Source organism: Teleopsis dalmanni, chromosome 2 (assembly GCF_002237135.1).
Source record: "Teleopsis dalmanni isolate 2A chromosome 2, ASM223713v2, whole genome shotgun sequence".
Classification (NCBI taxonomy): Eukaryota; Metazoa; Arthropoda; class Insecta; order Diptera; family Diopsidae; genus Teleopsis; species Teleopsis dalmanni.
In genome coordinates this window covers 147443554-147465601 of record NC_051847.1, presented here as the reverse complement: position 1 = coordinate 147465601, position 22048 = coordinate 147443554, and the positions used below count along the sequence as shown (strand labels likewise).

Sequence of the window (22048 nt, the reverse complement as noted above, 5' to 3'; positions counted from 1 at the left end):
CCATATTTCTGAGGCATGATATGATGCCTTTTTTATAAGTCAAATTTATATGCTCTGCCTATCTTATTTAATATTATTATATTAATTATTATATCTTATATTGATATATAATATAGTTAATACAGTGGTTATACCGTTATTAAACACAATACTTTTTAAGAATGTTTGTTACATAATCTAATGGTGTTTTAGTCCATTTTGGAATAAAGAAACATAAAAGAATGGTTTTATGTATGAAAATTTAAAAATTTCTTATTTTAAAACTTTATTCTAAAAATTGTGGCCGTGGTAACTTAGATTTTTCGCTGGTCATCAATATCCTCTCAATCTTACAAAATGGTTTATCTACCTTACTTCTTTTCCTTACCTAACCATTTAATCCGTTGTTTTATTTTCTTAAATTTTTCTTCAGCTCAGTGAAATTAGGCATTAATTCCTTACTAATATCGGTTCAGATCTACATTTCTTGACTAATTTTGACTTGATTGCAACTTTACTAGGGCATTAGGGCACTAGAATTAGGTACTACTAGCGAAGATACACAGAATGTTGAATACACGTAATTAATTAATAAGTGATAATTATTAATTAATTACATTTAGCATTAAATGTGAATATTTTAACGTTTTTTGAAATGAATAACTGATACTACAAAATATGTTTTTCAATTTTATTGTTAGAAAGTTGTTCTATTAAGTTTAAAAAGTATCTGTTCATAAAACAATTTTTCACTTTAGATTATTCTCTATCGTGTACAATATTGGAATACATATTATACAATTTTTGATATATTTGTTAATATTTATTAATGTTAGGCACATTGTTATATGAATTTATATAATATATAGTAATAATTATAGTAATAATTTTTTATAATTTGTTTTTGAAATTATTACAATGAAATTATAAAAGATTCCTTAAAAAGAGTCTTTTACAATGGCATTAAGTAGTAAAATATAAAAATATAAACAACATTTTATATAAAACTTAATAAATATAATTTTTATATTTCAGAAACCAACAAATTACGTTTGGCCATTGCCAACTAACACAACAACAACAGAACTAAACAACAACAATACTAATTTATCAGTGTTACCATCATCTGCACCAGGTACTCCAACACCTCCGGTAACAAATCATAGTTTGGAAGCTACGCAACAAAATTTTGACAATTCTGTAAAATCTCCAAAACAAACAACCTCAATCACAACAAATCTATCGCTGCACTCACCAACATCTCAGCGACATCTATCGATAAGTGATAGTAGATTATCTGGTAATAGTAACGGTGACACAAACTATAAATCTCACGGTTTACTTCAACAAAGCCCAACCTCAGCTGCTGCAGCAGCAGTTGCAGCAACAATGCCGATCGGTGGTGTGCAGGGTCAAAATCCAACCCAAGGTTTGGTACATTGGATGAGCGCTGTTATGGCTGAACATATGACTGGACAAACACATCACGATCCCACAGCTGTGGGTATGCATTATATGTGGAATGGCAATGTCGATGTAAGTATTTTAATTGAAAATTTTGTTTTCTTTACAAAACCATATATGTAAAACTTAAAGAAGTAGCTATAGATCTACGAAGTCCTTTAAAAATCGATGTATTTTTTTAAAAACCTGACAAAAATTTCTATAATAAAATGGTTTTCTACTTATATATTTGTGATGATGTGAAGTAATCAATTAATAAAAATAAAGTGTGATGAAAATTTGTTTGTTCATGGATACCCAGTCATGTAGTTTCATTACAAATGACGATTTTTAAAAAGAGGATGCTATAGGTGCATAACCCCAATAGAAGTAAGTCAGTCTTATTATATATATTTGTTGCTACTCGGATTTCAAATGAAGTATCAATAAAGTAATCCCTTATCATTATTTCTAATCTTTAAATCTGCTTATACTCTTATGCTCACCCTAAAATATCTATTAGTTAAAGTGAAAATTAAAATAAGAGACCTATATCTCCATCTCTCTAACTCGTAATTTACTCATATATCCACCTGCGTAACAATTATAGGAACATCTAATTAATAACCATTTTGTAGGAGTTGTACTCTTTTTACACTATTTATTACCACAATAGAAATATTTAATTAAAAACTTGTTTTGTTCACAATTTGTGACATTTAAACGTCGTAAATTATGCAAGAAAACTTCTTGAATTTATTTTCTTTATAAAATTTGTGGTGTTGGAATTTTTCTGTTTTTCAGTATTTTTCACAGAATTGTTCAAAAAACTGTTGTTGACAAGGTTGGACTTTTAAGTTTTATTCTAAGGGCAAAAAAGATTTAATTTTAATTGAAAACTTTGTTGTTTACTTGTTAGGTACCATAGATGGCGCTTTTTTTGCTGTTTGCTCATCATTTTTCCCACAAAAGTGCAAATTAAGTAAATTAAGTAGAGAAAGCGCAGTGAAAAGTGAAAAGAAAAAGGCTTAAAAAGTTTTATGTTCAGTTAAGAGAAAAATAATTAAATGTAGAGTTTTCATAAAAAATGTTAAACAAAATAAAAAAAAATTTGTGAAATGTCCAACAATAAAAAAAAAACATATTTTGTATGACAACTAAGTATTTTTAGGAATGTTTATAAAATGTGTAGATACTATGCAAATATATATCCATATCTGCACAGTCAAGCAGCAATTAAAGCATTACGCTCTCACACAATTTGGATAGACTGCTATGACATGCTGCATCAACTGCAAAGTAAATTTAAAACACAGAAATCAATGACTATAAGTCTGCTGAAAATCTGACAATGACTACAAAGCCAATCCATTTTGTTCACTGAAGCATTATTATAAAATATGTTGTTCCCTAAAGCGGTTTCTAATACAGAAGTGATTTACAACCGAAACAAATATTTAATGGCTCAACACTTCAGGCAATTGCCAGAGCAGATTCAATTTTGCCATTTATATTAAGGCGTTTCTCTCCAATACAACAGAAATAAGATTGTTGTCAGATATTTCAACAGGTGATATATATAAACTAATTTATACACATAATTGTGGTTCAACTTATGAGATTTCTCATATTATTAAGGATTTTTCGCCGTTTTATGACTACATATCCCACATGAAACCTTAAGATTTAAAAAAAAACTAAATCCATCCTATTCAAATTAGATAATTGCGGTGCCCGATGGGTATATGTTGTCCTCTGTATTCTGCAATTGAATATTTTAGTTTTTGTTCACATCTGGCCACCAAATTACAGTACTATATGTAAGTATTGGACGCACAATAGACGTATACTTCCAATATGTAAAATCGAGATAAGTCCCATATTTTTTGCGAACATTCTTTTGCAAGGGTAGAAAGCTATTCCGGCTCAACTCACTGGCTTTCCAATTCAGCTTACTATTCATCAACACTCTTAGAAATTTGGCTTTTGCTGATAGTTTTAACTGATGTTTATTTTATGTAGGCGAACTAACAGGCGCTGTTGAACAGCAGTATATCAATCTTTTAGGTCATTACTAGTCCATAGTTTGTGGAATATCGCTTATTCGTAATTAGCAATTTTCTTGTTTATATTATTTGTGGTTTGTCCTTCTAAAGTAATAATATTTATTATGATTTAAACTATTTTAGTAGAATTTTTAGTAAATTTTTATAATATATGAATATCAAAATTATTTTTAAGATTTTTAATATTACAAGCGAAACCTTTATTAACCGCTATTAATTTTTTATAAACTGAAAAATCGACTTTCTTAATAATGACTAATTTTCACTTTTAAACATGTATTTTTTCAATATTAACAACAAACGTTTCAGCAAAATTTTACTCACATATTGTCATTTCCCATATTCAGACAATTAAAGTCAATTTCCATAATTTTACTTTAAGGTCCTTGAATACACTCTCGCGCACACAGCACAGTATATTGTCCTTTGTAGTGTATTTCCTGTCTCAATAAGACCAGCAAAATAATTCACACTTTTTTGCACTTTTATCCACCATTCTCCATCTAACCCCACCACAGCTAAAGTTATTAAAGAATAAAAAAAACCAACAACAGTCAAAAAAAAAATTGTAACAAAAAGGGATATCCTTTTTTACAATATTTTTAAAATTTTCTCGTATTTTTTGCTCTCTTTCTCACACCATTTTCTAACTTCCTCAACTCGCACCACAGAAGATTGTTGCATTTTCTTAAATATTTTCTCACGCTCTCAGACCTGTACGTTCTCTCACACACTCCAACAGTCATCTGCTCTCATTTTTTACAACAAACGAGTAAAAAATTTTTTTGCCGAACATTTTTTTGCCGTTATCCTTTTAAGATGTAAACAACTTTTTCTGTTCTGGACTTGGTGTTGTTTTTTTTTGTTTTTGTGAAATGCGCGGGTCGTTGTGCTTTTGCTTTGATGAAAGATTTTCCACTTTTTTATGCTTTCGTTGTATTTTATCGTCTTGTTTTTTTACTTTAAATTATTAAGTTAAATGGAGATTGATTGTTTCCAAGGACGACTACGTTGCACCATGAAAAAATGTACGAAAAAAAGAGTGCGTGCAAAATTTTACTGTGTTAAAGTACAAGAATATACGTATGGAGAAGTGGAATATTTAAGTCTTATAAAAACAATTTTAATTTTTATAGATGAATGATATTCGAAAGGACATTCGAAGTTAATTAATTTAAGGAACATTGTGTTGAGGAGCGAAATTATAAGACAATGAGCAATAAAATAAATTGTACGTGATAAAAGAAGATAAAAATTATAATTAAAATGCTTATTATTTTAAGGAGGTTCCCAGAAGGGTTTCGCAATATTCAAATATATGTTTGGGGAAAAATTATGACAGAAATTAGAAAGAGAAGGAAGAAAATTGGAAAATTAATTTATAAAACAATTTGTTGGTATTAATTAGTATTCTTAGACGAAAAAAAAAATACTTGTGGTTTTGATAACTGAAGAAAGTATGTAAATAATGTTAGGTACCAATATATACAACAGAATGACACAAAACTAAGAGATTGAGAAAAATGGAAACCAGAACAAGAATTGAAATTTATACAATATAGGAAAAATTACAATGAAATATACTTTTTATAAACTGCAAAGCATTATTAAGACATTATTAGGGTTTTGAAGTTTTGATAAATAAAGTTTTTTAATTTTTAATTAATGAAAAAATGTAGTTTTTACATAATTAACACTATAATAAAACATATTGTTTTTAAAAATGATAAGAAAACATACTTATTATGCTATTGCTATCTTATTGTTTAAGTATTGATTAAAATCAATCCGTTATTTGTGATTTTTGGTATTGGAACTTGTTAGAACATCACTTTATAGATAAAATCCAACATAAAAAATATTTTCAATAAAGTTTTTTTCTATTATAACTCACTCTCTTACCATCTTAAATATCAAAACATGACCTTGTAGATTAAAAATGAGATAAGTCCCTCAAACATGTCGAGAATAGCTGAAATATAAAAGTTAGCTTTTATAATAAGTGCGTGAATACAATCAATATAGTTTTTTTTATATTAAAATAACAAAATGAATCTTATTTCATGTCTTAGAGAAGAACATATAAATAAGAAAAAAATTAATTATTTGATATTAGAAAATGAATCACAGAATAAGATTTTGCCACATCATAATAAAGTTGTAAATCTTGAATCTGAAAGATAGTTTTAGAATGCATTATTGAGCTAACGCGTATCGCATGATAAAACAGAATAATGGGAAAGTTTTTTGAAGTGCCTCTATCCCTAAGCTCAGTTAATTATCTGATTTATAAAATGCAATATAGTAACTAATATTAATATAAGTATTCTAGATGTTTTAGATGATGATAATGACATAATTTAAATATTTGGCACAGCAATAAAGAAAGTAACGTGCTACAACAGACAAATACCTAATATCAATAGATGTTAATATTCTAAAAACATTTAGTCGTAGATCCTATATGATTTGAAAACAGTCTACAAAGTTCATGACTCTGAAATAAATGAAGTTGAATAATTTTATTTTTCAATATATAAAAAGATTTAACGTATTAATCGCAGTATTGCCTTCAGAACTGATACCCATCATTATATTATGATATCGAAAAGGGACTAAATTCTTCAACGTTAGTGGGACCTTTAACATCAACTATGGTTGTGATACTATGGTTGTGATATGCATGGGTTTCTAGACAAAATTCTTTTACTTTATAATGAAGATTTCAGTTAAATTTTAAGCAATTAGTATATGTTAGTATGAGGATATGTTGAATAGTTATGTAGAGTAAGAATTCGAGGAAAATTTAAATTATATCTATGGATGAATATTTATGTATGTTTCACCTAATATGGAAAGAAATTAATGTTTTATTGTGGTGACTTGCTTCATTTGCTTTATAAGTGGCCGAATGTTGGTGTATCTCTCATATTTTACACGTGTTCTTTGGTTTCTTAATTTAGTATACCTGGAGTTTTAATATTCATCCAGCTTATTATATTGTTATAATTATTATATAAGAAAAATTATTTAGGTAATAAATCTCAAATCGCTTTTTGGAAAATTTTTGTTGTTGGCAACAAAACGAAATATTTTTATAATTAATTAAGAAACTGTATAAGTTACTTTATAAATTTTTTCAAGACAATTGAATTTGAAAAATTTTAATTATATTCTTCAAAAAGCTACTAAAGTCAGTTTAACACTCACTGTTTCGATAAGATCAAAAACAGATTCGTTACTGTAACCGTCATAGCTAACATATATTTTAACATTTCTTACTTAAATCAATAGCTATTTTTATAAATTATGATCTATTTGAAATTGAAATTACAAATAAACAATAAATGTATGCTCTTAATTATAATATTTCTAATTAATAAATAAATAATTTCTAATTATTTATATTTTTAATCATTGTCTTGGAAACTGGACCTTAGCTGTCCAGGAAAGCACCAGGCTAAAATATGAGTTAACTTGACGGAGGTTACAAAGTATCGTAAGGGGAACATGAGGCTTTTATGTTAGTCACATTCTTTGTGATTTCTGCCTTTGATTCGGCCTAAGAGGAGAATACTAAACCAAATATTCGATCACCGTCTTCATATGATATGCTGAATGCGTTCTGTTTAGATAAGTTCAATTGTTCTCATAAACGATATATTATAGTCGTAGATTTTAACTTTACTAGAAGTCTAGAACTTTAATATTACTCTATTCTATTGAATTTTCCTTCAAATGGAATAATTTCTGTATGCAATAAAAAATTACTCGTTATTTTTGAATATTATAATAACTTAGTAAATTGATTTCGTACTGTTAAAAAGAGTTGGTACTTCTAATATCTTCTTCTTTATAATAATTTGGCAATAATTCCACGATATTAAAACTATAGTAGTATAATTTATCATCACACTAATCTTATTGAATACTAATATTTAGTTTAATAAGAAACTTATCTTAATTGCAAAAAGAGATTCTACTATGATTTCAAAGAAGGCTATAATTCTTTGATAGGTTTTATGAATAATTGATAATGTGCTGGGTTTTCTCCTTGTTATTTGTAGCAAATATTCGTAATAGCTTATATTTTACAAATTCTAGAGATGTTTAAGTATTCCAAATTCAATATGTTGAATAATTTGTACTATTTATTATCAGATAATATAACAGAATCAATCATATTAATCATTAATTCGGTTTTTAGTTATCAAGAACTTTTTGAGAATGCTGGCCAATTCCAGGACCTCTCTCTATAGACCATTTTAAGCTTTGCCATGGATTCAAGTTGGGTTTTAATCCTCTAAGTTTCTTATGCGGTAACACAGTAGGCCAATTATTGTAAGAGGACTCTTAGGGTCGCGGATTATCTACTCTTACCTATCAAGGACTTATGATATAAAACTAATACGCTTCAAAATTCAGTATTTTGTTTTTTCTTTTATATAGTTCAATTAATAAATATTACTTAAATACACCTCCTAAAATCTAGAGCTCGTAATATATAAAAGGCAGTGAAGACCTACAAAATTCGTAAATTAAGGAAGATTAGATAGATTAGATAGATCAGTCAATATGGTTATGACACTATTGAACCACTTTACAGACTGGCTTCATACGAATTTTTCAATAGAAAGTATGTTTGTCATTAGTATCAATGGAAGTTCTGGCATCTATTGATGCTAATTGATGACAGTTTGAAACTAAGCTTATCTACTGCTCTTACCCCTTCAATTCTAAAAAACTTAATATTTTTAAAAATAATATCATAATAAAGCTTTAGGTTAATTAACACCTATTTTGTTTTCTAAATATTTTACTTGAATATGTTGTCACCGCTTTGCATTTTACTTCAACCATAGTTTTCAGGAGTATCACGGAAATTACTACAGCCAACTAATCGAATATATTAAAGTCCTCTCAGAAAAGTGCTGCAAATTTGTTAGTTGCCGACGACAGTAAAAAATTCAAATCCAAATTCAAATTTTAACCTCAGACCACACGAAACCGCTACAAATGTAGCATTTGAAAGGATATTTTTTTCCATTTTAAATGCGGAAAAAATCAATAGAACCAGACGAGAAAAAAAAATGCGAGCACATAACAAAAAAAAAAAAAAGAAATAACCAAATGCAAAGGAAAAATGAAAATACGAAAAAAAAATAATCTAAAAGAAATAGAAAAAAATATCAAACGGCTGAAAAAATCAGAAATAAAAATGTTTTTAGCTGTTGCTGTTGTTGTTGTTGTTGGTGGTGGAGCAGTAGTAGTTGAAAGTAGAAAGCAGAAAGTAAAAAGTAAAAAATTGTAAGAAGTCTTTGGATTTAGCAGGCAAAAAAATGGTCGCTACTTTGTAACCATGAGGATTGACTACAAGCTAAACGAAGCACGACCCTTAACCAACCCTAACAAACTGATGGAGTTCACCATGTCGCCACCCAACTACTACACACCCGCGCTTGTCAACTCAAACCCAACGAAAGGCAAATGTCCAACAACAGAAAATAAAAAATGTTCTTTCCTAATTTTTGTTTTTTCTGTGTTTTTGGCTTTTTTCAAATTTTAAATTTTTTTATTTTGTTTCAAAATTTTTTTATTTGCTCAACCGTTTGTTATGCAGCGAGCGCGTTACGTTATGTTATGTGCCCATGCTTCAATCAAGCCAGCGGCACTGGACCCTTCCGACTGACGCATAGTGCATAGTACAATGCAAAGCAGCGCAGCAATGTCGCTGTGTTTTATTTCTCTAAGTTTTTTTTTGTGTTTTCTGTGATATTTTAAATTGGTATGGGCTGCCGAAGGGGTTAAAAAATGTTTTGAATTTTTTTCTCTACGTTTTGGTTAAAATTTTTTTTCAGATTTTACATCTTGCTTTTTTTTTTGGATTTTGGTTTTGTTTTGACTGTTTTCTTTGTTTTATTATTGTAGCTCTGCTTTGGTGTCTTTGGTTTTTAGTTGATTTTGTTGTGTAGTATACGCTGCTGCTGCCTTGTCGTTACGTTTTTGGATAGTCCTCCACATTGTTTTGTTTCTGTTGTTGTTGTTGCAATATTACTGCCGCTCTTCACGCTGGTGATGTTTAGTGTGAGCACAGCGTCGCTGCCTCTGCTACTTTTCAATCTGGTTAAAGTAAAGTGTATGCGTGCGTCGAAATAGGTTGAAGGTGCGGTAACGACTTGGTTTTGTTTTCATTTCTGCTTGTTTTGAATACATTTCTTTTCAAAAAATTGCGTTCTACTGACATTTCGAATGTCAAATCCTCATTACAAAGTACTATCAATCACGTCCAAGATACTAAACAAATTAAAGACAACTAAAATGTAAAGGTCTGTAAAAACACACAGACTTTGAATAGTTCATGCACCTTTTCTACATCTCTTACATTTCTGCTAGTAATATTAATTAAAAGTATAGGAATGTCTATATTCCAACTTCAGTTTCATGTTAACAAAATATAACATAAAGACATAGTTTAAAAGTTCGTTTCACTAGTTCAGTGTAGTAAATTATGAGAAATCCCATAAGATAACGCATTTTAATTAATGTAAATTCAAACAATATATATATATATATATAGCAATTATCCAGCTTAATAGCAGTAATACATAGAATATCTTATAAACTATAGCAATATCATTAATTTATTTAGAAAAATAATACATAATTTTATTTATAAATTAAAAATTAATTAAATTATTTATCAAATCAAATTGGTCATTACATTAATTATTACATTATTACAAGATTTTCTACTAAAAATGATTATCCTTTCATATTTAGAGTATAATCAGTATATTCCAAGCTGAGGTCTTTGCTAACAAGCAGGTTGGGGTCTTTGTTTTAAAAGCGAACGTTAAAAATCTGTAAATTGTGATATGCTTGGAAAGTCCATTACCGGCTCTGACCAACCGTAATGCAATATCAAAACCTGTCGGGTAGGGCAAGGCTCAACTAATTTCAGTGAATTTAAGTCCCAGAATACCAACAAAATCAGGAAAAATAATACTGCCCGTGATTATCAATATATTATTACCAAATTGCCTATATTTGAAAATTCAATTAAATGATTTATAGCAAATTATAATCTCATTGCCACATGCCACACTTAGATTATATTAGATAAAATGGGCTGGGAGCTATCACGTCACTGCAATTTTTGTGACAAATCCAATTTAGTTCCATTTAAAAATGCCATTATGTTCCTTGGAGTGATGTTTCCTATTTCCGTTATAATTGGATATGCAGTTGATAAGTGCCGAAGACAGCTGTTTCCTTTTTTTCTCCACAAAGTCTGTAGTTATCGTCGCTTGTAATACTTAGATTCGATCGATGCTTCTTAATTCCACAATATCCAGTGAGAAACCCTGTGATAAGTTGAATGTATTATCAGCTCCCCAGTTCTAGCTTTTGAGCGATTTAACATGCCATGCCTCTTTTAAGTAAAATTGACGATTAAAAATAACTTTTATAACAATTTTTGCACAGTTGATTGATTGTTACTGGTCAGAATAGCTGAAGCTCCGAGCGCTAACTATCATGGTACCAAATTTACACCTCCGGTCGGTTGTCGGCAGTGAAACTTAATCACTCAATTTGTGTTTTTGTTTGAATCACAGATTACTGGAATTTTTGTCAAAATTTCCAATGCAGATAGATCGTTTATAGCTTTGACAACATTTTTTCTGCTGCCTCTTAGATGATTAGACACTTCATAACTAGTTTATTGAGGAAGAGAGTAGTGTTTTCATTTTGAAGACTAAATAGAGACTTGTTGTTTTTCGCAACACTTCAGAATGGTCGAATACATCTAATGAAAGTTACTATTTTCAAAAGTTAAATTGTATTCTAAAAGATCTGGAAACCAGTAGTTCTTTAAATTGAATAAATAATTTTACTCTTATATCCACCAAAAAAATTTTTATGTATAAACTAAAATTTAATTTCTTGTTGACACTTGTTTCGATCTACGGTTGTCCTTCTCTAAAAATAAATTTGCTTATTTATTGAGAACAACAGTAAGTATTAATAGAAAGGTTTTTGAACAGTAGTGAAATATATCATATTAAATCATAAAAGTGTTTTTTATGATTTAATATGATATATTTCACTACTGTTCAAAAACCTTTCTATTAATACTTACTGTTGTTCTCAATAAATAAGCAAATTTATTTTTAGAGAAGGACAACCGTAGATCGAAACAAGTGTCAACAAGAAATTAAATTTTATCTAAGGAATTATAAAATAAAAAAAAAAACTTGAGCTCGGTTAAGATATATAAAGACAAAACATGTGCTTCGGAATCTCCTTTCTGAGTGCCTATGGACATGTACTACAGGACACTCGTCTCGACAGCCCAAGCCTGGCTCCATGCCAGCTTATAGTTCAGTGTCTTGTTAGGACAGATACTATCTTAAACACTTCATTTATTTCGCATTTTTAGTATAAGAGTTATGTAGCTTTTGACGTAGCTGCTGAAGAAATATGAGCCCAATTGTTATTTGTTTGTCGTTAAAAATTGTCATATATCAATTTTTATATGTGACTGGCAGAAGCAGGGATTGAAACGGAATTTTCTATGAAAGAGGTGTCAAGTCTGGCTAGCTTTTTGGAGTTACTTACTTTTACAATCACATCAATTTAAATCGCAATGGTACAGTTTAGATAGTAAATTCTATGTAACAGTAAATAATTATATTGCTATAATAATAGTCACATTATGTGTTTCTAATTTTAAATTTATTTATTCTAAAATTTTAAAAAATCTGACCTCCAGTGAAAGCCCCAAATCTTTACAATTCATTTCAATCACCATAATCCATTACGCTTAAATCAACAAACTTTATTTCACTTGTGAAGTATTAATAAAAAATTTTTAATAGAGTAAAAAAATTCATACATATTTACACCCAAAGTTTATTGGCATTAGATATTATTTTTTTTATTTACATGTTTTTTATATGTTAGATTTTGTAAAAAATATGTAAGCCTTTGTGTTAACTAAAAATAAAATTTGATTTTGCTGGCCAAAAGTCGAAGTGAAACATTGACGACACCACACGGCAATGAACAATTTTCAAATAGAAAAAATATCTTTTTTCTTCTCTTGAAAATGGCGGAAAAAAGGTGAAGCTAAATTTTATTGTTTTGTCTGTGCCATTGCCATTTCCGGTTTCTAATGTTTTATTTGCTTTTATCTATGCAAAACCCTTTTACACATATTTGCATATGACTATATCACAATTGCAGTGAAAGTAAGTGGCTTTTGAAAGAGAAAAATAAATATTCAAAACCAAAAACAAAATTACATGTGTTGATAAAAAAAATTATTTGTTATTATTTTGTATTGCACTTCCGGTTTTCTCTTCTCTTTTTTTCCAATGTCTTTGTACTTATTGTTCCTTAGCTTTCACTGCTATTTCAATGAGTTCTTTTTTTTTACGTTTCATATATTTCTGCTTACTTTAATAACAGTTTTTTCTTTTTATTTCTTTTTTTTTAACAGTGCGGACAACACACCAAAGAAATCGGCGATTATAATGGTTGGCCACCAACACCACGCAACCACATGTCCATGAAGCAGGGATATGAGGTATATTTCAAACTAACCTAATACATCTTTATTTTATTTATTATTATTACTTGTAATTATGTTATTATATATAAAAAAAAATATATATTTATTTATGTAAATAAATATGAAATATAATTTATATTCTTCAACTAGAAATGCTTGAAATTTATTTTCGAGCGCAAATATTTTAAATGATTTTGTTGTTTAGTCTTGATAACAGATTTTTTAAATATTTTTTTTTCAAATTTTGTGCTCTTATTGTGTTTTTGTGTGTTTTTATTGTGTTTTAGTGTGTTGTTAGTGTGTTTATTTTTTATTGAACAATATTTCAAATTTGATAGTAAACATTTTTAGCACAATTTTTCTAGTCGTAGGTCATGTCCGTTTTTATGTTCGCTTATTTTGGATTTTTTTTTTGCTGGCACTATCGTTGTTGTTTTTACTATTTTTGTTGTTGTTGCGCCACTTTTTCATTCAGTTTTTAACCTATTTCCGTTTAGATATTTTGCCATATTTCATTTATTTTCATTGACTGGCTGTGGTGTCATGTTAAGTGGGGAAGTTTAGTATTTTTTATATGAAAAATAAAATATAAAAGAAAGACTTCGTTGTAAAAATCTAAAAAAAAATTTAAATTAAAACAAAAAAAAATAGTATTTGCATGTTTTGATTTTCTCATGTCTGGCGTTTATTTAGCCGATAAAACGCTTTTCTGACAAGTGATAAATTTATTTTATTTAAATTGTTTAGTTGCAAGATTAACACTGATTCGCATCAAAAATGTTTTAAAAGTTTAATTTGCATATTTGATTTCGTACATATCACTGACCAATAAATAACACGAATCATTTTATAAAAAAAAAAAATAACACATGTATAAAAATATTTACCATTTTATATTAAATTTTGTGATTGGATGCATTGAAAATAACAGACAAAAATTTTTTATAATTTTCTAATATGAATATTTATTTACTTAATTATTTAATATTTAAATGGCACTTACAATTTTATTAAATATTTTAAATATTACATTTATTTGCTAAATAAATATAATTTTTAATTATAAAAAATTATAATTAAAAAATTATTTAAATACAATTTAATTATAAAAATTATAACAAAAAAAAAATTAAGAAATATAATTATAACATTTAACATTAAGCATATTCTTTTGTAAGCACAACACAAAAAAAAACAATCGCTTATTTTATATATAACATATGAAACAACAACACTGCTGGCTTATTAAGTCCAACTTCTTTAAAATCGCTTAACTAAGAAGCAGCTGAAAACACATAGTTGCCAAGACTAAAAATTCGTCTGTTATGACCGATTTTTGAAAGTACGTACAAAATTTCCAGTTAACTGTCAATATATGATATTGTTAATTATTCATATTTCGTAGTTGTTATTTTTTTTGCTTATTATTTTAATGTTAAAAAATTATTATTAATTTTCAAAATTTTAGCTTTAAATTTACGTATCTTGCAAATATGTGTATTTGCATATATAAACCTGGCAAATATCGAAATAAAAATTTTCAGTTTTTCCAGAGTGGCCATTGAAAGTAATGCTTATTTTATGTTGTCCTTTTACGATATGCTTACAAAAGAATATAATGCTAAAAAATATACACAGCATCGTTTAAATAAATGAAAGGTTTCAAATATACAAGCATTCATATTTTTAAAGCACGTAATAAGTACTGAGAAGCAAAACGAACAATTTCTTAAAATTTAGAAAAAGTATACTTTATTTAGAATATACTTATTTAATATTTATATTTTCAAAACATGTTAAGATTTTATTCATTTTGTTCATTTGAAATCATTTATCACAAAACATAAAAGAAATAAACAAAAGTAAATTTGTAATAGGCGAATATATAGTTTTGGCAACCCTGCGTTAATAGCTTGTTAGAACCATGTTATGCAGACAGTCATGTTCATGTCAAATATAATAAAATTAAAAATTGGGATTAAGAAAAAGTTGGATTAAAATTTGGGCATGGTGACGAACCTTTCTTTGCATCGATATGTTGGTCGAAACAGTGTTGCTCAATAATATATGTCTGAATTTGTGCCTTTCAAAACTAAGTAGTAGACTATGTGAATTTGCAAGTATAACTACACAAAAACAAGCAACATCTAAATTTAGGTACAAAAAAAAGAATCATTTTTAGTGATGACTAAAAGAAACCGTGAAAATTCGTTATATGACTGTCTATGGCCCAAATCAGTTAAGTGCTTCAAATGAAATTGGGGTATCTTCTTTATATATTATATTTGAGTCCATTGATTAATTACTGCTTTACGCTGCAGCAATTATTAGGTAGTGCTTTGCTGTATTTTTTGCTTTACACAGTAATTGCTGTAGATCAATGTTATAGTTCTACAGACCTAGGCGTTATAGCGTATTTACAATGATCAACAAATCTCTTCTCTTAAACATTAATTAAAAATTAAAAACATTGCTACTATTACAAGATTATAAGTAGCTGTTAAATAAAGTAGCTAAAGTAGCTGTAATTAAACTGCAGCAGCAGACAAAACACTTTTGTCTTAGTAAGTCGTAACTAAAAGTGCTTAGGCTGTAGGCTATCAAAATGACAAAGTAATATCATTTACTCTAATAAAGCCGAATAAAATTTTATATTATATTATTCGAACTAACTTGACTTTACTTTACATTGTAAACTGGATTCTTGATTCTATTACGTATTAACAAACCTTTGGCAAAAGTCATTCTAATTTTTTTTAATATTATAAAAAATTGGTGCGTGGTAATGGTAAATAATTTCAGACAGCTATTTGTTAACCAGTCAATGCTTTATTCGCTTTCTTAATCTTTCTGAATTGCTCTTTATTTAGTAAGAGCAGATGAATATTGAAAGTTTAACTTTGTAGAGTGAAAAGACATCAATAAACAATCCTTCGTTTTTTTATTTTCAAAAAGGGTTGGAAACTAGTCACCGCGTCACTGCATCCTCGAGGATTATTGTGACATTACAATCCCTCGTTAGTTTAATTTCTGTTTTGATTTTAGTGTTAAATATGCATACGAGTAAAAGTAAGTAATTAACAATTGTTCTATATCGTCTTGGAGTAGTAGTGGGCGTAAAAAAAGAATATGGTTAGTAACTAAAGATATATTTTAGAAACACAACCACTGTACAACTTAGTCTCAAAGCCTACAATGAAGGTATTCCTCAATATAAGTATACTTCGGATCAAAGAACAACAAAATTTGTTCTTAGAACTACCTTAAGCTATGGATTCAAATTGTTTCCATATACCAGTTTAACCAAGAATATAAATTCAGCTGCTACTGATTAAATTTGCAATAACTTAATTAAGTTTTCGATCTGTGCAAATATTGTACAGATGATTTCTATTGTTATCTTTGGTCTGTTATAGAACTATAAAGACTATTGGTTTAGAATATAAAATAATTTTTAAGCCTAAGCGATTGAATTTCTATAACATAGTGCTTATTATTTTAAACGAAAAAATTCTTAATAGCAATCACACTTTCGGTTGCATAAATTTCTCATCCCGATATAAATAAATCTATACTTGTAGTGTACTGTAAATACATTTACTTTTTAGTACTGACATAAAACTATAAATGCTAGCTTTCGTCTAGCCTTTCCTTACCTTAAAAGTGAACAGTCACGGGTTTCTATAATATTGCAATATATTAGAATGAAAAACTGATGGTTTAGGTTGTGTACACCTGCTTAGTGATCATCATAGTCAAAGATTACAAGATTGTTTAAAAAATAAGTGTAGGAATTGAACTTATTTTTTAATTATAAACTATGAATATAACTACCTCACTTCTGCCTATAGAATAAACTTATTTTGCAATTCCATTTTCCCATTATATATGATGTGGTTCTAAAGTATTTCAAAGTGTTAGACCACCAAAATTAATAAAATATATAAAAATCATTATGAAATACAAAGCATCCAATTAAGTTTTTAATTACTGTTACCTCTTAAAATATTAAAATATATACACATGCAGACTTAGTCCAGCCACAATCTGTGAATTTATTTCTAGAAGTCACATTTGTAAAGAATAAATTATTTCATAAGAGAATTATAATTTTTAAAATAACTAGGTGATGTAAATGAAATTTAATTCAAAATTCTTTTTTTTTCTTGTATAAATCCTGTATATGTATGATAAGACTAAAATATTTATCAACGGAATATATAGGTGGTGAAGTAATATCAATAGTTTTAAATAAGTTTTTATAACAATTATATGATTACTATTACTTATCATATATAATATATAATACGGTTTTTAAAAACAAAAAAGAAATTTCTGATATTACCCGCTAATGTTGTCTAATTATTATAGGACTTAGATAGGTCCACTGCGTTATCATATTAGAACTCAGAGATTTAAAAACCACCTTCAAACCTTGGCAAAGCCCATAATTTTTTTTAAGAGGGTTAATGTGGTCACGAAAAGAAAATTTTTTTGAATTAAACTTCACTTTAGATTACATAGTTATTTTAAAAATTATAATTCTCTTATGAATTCACAGATTGTGACTGGACTAAGTTCGCATAATGTGTATATATTTTAATATTTTAAGAGGTAACAGTAATTAAAAACTTAATTGGATGCTTTGTATTTCATTATGATTTTTATATATTTTATTCATATGAAACAATTTTTCAATCCTCCTTCTCCAGTATAAATTATAATTTATTATGCATATGTATGTAATTTTTTCTTCCCTATAAACATGCGTCTATAAATATGCAATAATTTATAAATTAATACCTCTGAAGTAATGATTGGAAGAAACAAAATTGCTTTATAATTTATAATCAATTGCTATTCTATATTATTTATTTGTTATTTATAATATTTAAAGAACTAATCACTCATATGTTCTTTGCAGGCTAAGATGAATGATCATCATAACAACTTGCAAAAGGGTAAGTGTTAATGTTTCAATAATTATTAATAAAATTAATATTATGTTATGCATAACATAACTTTCGTATGAAATAAATTACAATAAATATAGTCCATTCTGTAAATGTCTACACTAATTAGCTTACGTTTAACAGAAAAGTAAATCACGAATTTGTTAAATATATAAATTGCGATGTAATCGGTTGTTAAGAGATATTGATCTAACAGCAGCTGCTGTGTGAGCAGTGCCAGTAATCGGCTACAACAATTATAGTAACAGTAGAAAACAATAACCAACAGTGTAATCATTTTAATAATGTTTCCATCAGCTAACCGACTCCCACGGCTTACATAAAAAAAGTTAATAACATATAGAGGAAGAGTAAAGACAAGAAATAACCAATAACGCACACTTAAGCACAGGCTAAAAGAGCAACAAACGCAAAAACAAAAAACTGTGTCAATTGACCTTTAACTACTTAAGCTTCGCAAACGATTTCCTTAAATATGTTTAACATAGTTTTTGGCAGACACAACAACAAAACAAAATAAAAAGCATAGAACAGAGCAATAAAAAAAATATTAAAAAGACAATAAACAAGTTGCTAACAACATGTTTACATAAATTCTTAAAATGCAAACAACATGCTGCTTGCTACTGTGTACAATATTTACAACACGAATGCGAGTAAGCAACATTTGTACAAACGAAAAAACAAAAAAATAAAAACAAAGTTTATGTAAGTGACGTTGGCACAGACGAAGATGTTGACGACAACAACTACAATGACGACGACGACGACGCAGACAATACGTACAAGACAAAAATCTTGGCGTAATGTACGGCGACCACCTCGTCCACTTCTATTGTCGTAGATTTAAGATCATCATCAATGGCTTCGCGTCGATACGATCCTATGCGATATTGTCAATGTTGGGAAGAGGGCAGTGTTTTTTCATAGATAACAATCGCTACCAGCACTGTTTGTCATGTTAAGTTAAATGTTAAAAGTTTCAAGTTAACTGTTAAGGCAGCCTAGCAGCGCAAAGCTGTAATTAAAATTTTAATAGGAGCACGTCCAGCATAGAAAAGTTTTGTAAAGTAGGACTGAAGCCCAAATCTTAAAGTTATTATAACTTTTATTTAATTAAAATATAAAAGTAAAAATCTTTTTAATGCTTAATTAGGAAAAATTTTTATTTTTTTATTAATTTAAAAGTATCTCTGAAGTTTTTCGAATACATTTGTATATGAAGTGCTTTAAAAATGAAAATATAGTATTCTATATAGTATATAGTATATAGTATATAGTATAGTTCTGGCTTCGAAAAGAAATAGGTTTTTAGAGAAGTACTTATTTCAAAGTTTGTCAGACTGATAATCGGTAGATTATCTAGAACGCTCAGTACAAACGCGTATTGAATTTGTACATAACCCGTAGCTTTAACCATTCCATATATCTCCTCTATTGGCTTTACCTATGATGTCAGCTAAAAGGATTTCCTTTTTCTTTATTTTATATCTATAATTTTAAATATAAAGGTATTGTAAACATCATTAAAAGCTTAAGACTTTCTGGTTAACATATTGACCGCAAAATAGATGCGTCTTATGGCGATTAGTTGAAAAAATCACTTATTTTTTGTAAATTCCGCAATATATATACAAAGATAAATCAGATAGTTTAATCGTTATACTTTTCCATTATACAAATAAATAATGTTGCTATACTGTTGTTATTGTTACTTGATAGAAATCTAATATCAAGTTTAAAACTCTTAATTTTATATAAATAAGAGTTTTTTTCAAAATATCTGATGTATTGTTAGAGGTCTAACCATTCTTAATTAGCTGATAAATCACTTCTTTAAAGGTTTGTAGTGTTCAATAGAATTGGATATAATCAAACTAAATTTGCAAGTCAATTTGAAATATCTTCAAATTTTATGTCCAACTCTTGTTTCACTGAAACTTTTGATATAAATTCCAAAAAACGTTATTAATGCCTTTTCAATCTGCAAACTTCATTTATGCTTTCAAAGGGAACCGAATACGCGCACATAATGGAATACCTTTAAGACAATTAATGTTAATAACTTAATGTATTCAGAGATTTTCATGTTTCTAGTTATATCATCATCTAGCATATGATTTTAGCATCATCGCATAATAATATTTTTATTTATTCACTTCCTTTAGTTTTATTTTAATGAATTCATAGTGCAAATACGCATAACTATTTTATCTAAAGATACTCGCACAGCATATTTTTCTCAACTGAATACTGGGAATTCTTTTCCTTTATACTTTTAATATTCCGTCATACCTTTTATGGTATAATTTTTATAATTTACACTAAATACTTGTAAATACTTGTACTGATGCAATTAGGCAGATAAAATTGCTGCAAACCAAGTCAGAAAGTTTTGTACCGCCGTCAGGTTCCACCAAATGTGACTGATAGACGCCATTTGCGATGTTGGCAGAAATACAGAAATATTTTCGACAAATAAAGAATATCAAATTCATGACGGCAACTCTATGGCACTTCAACGGGAGTAAAGAATTTAAAATAATTTTTATTTAATTGCAATGATTACATTTAAAGGAGTCCACAGCTATTTTTTAGGAATAAATTTATGCTACTAACAGATACTGGTAGATTGCGTGCAAGTATATGATGCTATCACTTTCATTCTATGTGGCATTGAAATAATTATCAGTTTAGGTACATATGGAGAAGATATCACTTAGTCCAAAGACAGCATCTTCTCATTAATATACCAGTATAAATAATTAGAAATTAATTTATTATTAACGTCTTTACTAGTTTACCGTAGTCTTTTAGTAAATATAAGTTGTAATTTAACGTAAAATTTTCCCGACGAAAGTGACTATTATATTTTAATAGAAACTTATTATATTTCATAAAGAGGTTTTTTCGAACAGTAGTGGACTACAACAACAAAAATTTTATTTTTTATATTATTTTAATTAGTTGGATTTTTGGCTGACCATACAGCTATTTCGAATATTACCAAATACCCATCATCAGTGGTCTTGGAAATAATTCTTGTATTTAATTATTCGTAAATAATTATTTTTGAGACTGCAAGTATCAGGAATCGAACTCGGGTCCTGCCAAATGTGAAGTTCAGAATCATCGCACCTTAACCAACTGATCCAAAGCCGTACTTGACTTTTTTGTTCGCATATTTTTCTGGAGTTTTGCTATTTTTACTATGAAAGTTTTTATTAACAATTTTACTTGCTGTTTTTATATTAGTTTATATTTAGTTTAATATATTTCTCATTTATTCAAGGGATAAAAATTTCATTAATGGCTCTAATTAAGTTCTATAATTTATAAGTAGTGATTTCTTCAAGTCAGTAGTTTTTGGTTTGGGATCTGTATACAAAGTAAATATCTTGGTTTTATTGGTAACAAATTATGTGCATTATTGGTTATTTATGTGTTAAAACAACACTTAATTAATTATTAAGTGCATTTATATAACTGTTGTTTATGGGTTGGTTCTAAAAATGTATTATTTTTTATTAAAATAAAAATTTTATAAAACTCCAACTCCAAGGTTGTTGACAACATACATTATTTGCAAACTTCGCTCCTTTGTTAGCATGTGAGTCTAAGGTGAAAACTTAACAGGATTAAGATTCAAGGTCTGGTATTTACAGTCTAAAATTAATGGGTTATATAAAAAGAACGAGCTATAACGCTAGCAATCATGGACAAAGGCTTTTGACTCAGTACAAACAAGTTCAATATCTGAACTGATAGTAAACAATATTATCTTAAGTGCTTTTTGGATTGGTAAGTGATTCTTTTTGTTCTATCCTGCTCACTAGAATGAAACAATCGAAGAAAAGGAGTTATGTTTCATCTAGACAATGCTAGGTCAGACACATCGTTGGACAAATTGGTGAAACTTCGTGGGACAGTTCTGATGTGTTTATTATATAGCCAGAATCTTGCACCAGCAATAATCAAATGGTTTTGTTAGATTTGTTTCGATTTCAGCAAAA

At 28.1% G+C, this 22048-nt stretch overlaps 1 protein-coding gene across 3 annotated transcripts in view; it reads left to right on the top strand.

The window, feature by feature from the left end:
* The window catches only part of LOC119681975 (zinc finger protein rotund), a 105145-nt gene that overhangs the window by 25117 nt on the left and 57980 nt on the right, over positions 1-22048 (top strand). For all 3 annotated transcript variants that reach the window (XM_038095298.1, XM_038095297.1, XM_038095296.1), the window contains exons 2-4: positions 1015-1515; positions 12991-13077; positions 17987-18023. In XM_038095298.1, the coding sequence (XP_037951226.1) occupies positions 1015-1515; positions 12991-13077; positions 17987-18023 (625 nt within the window). The remainder of the gene's footprint in view (positions 1-1014; positions 1516-12990; positions 13078-17986; positions 18024-22048) is intronic.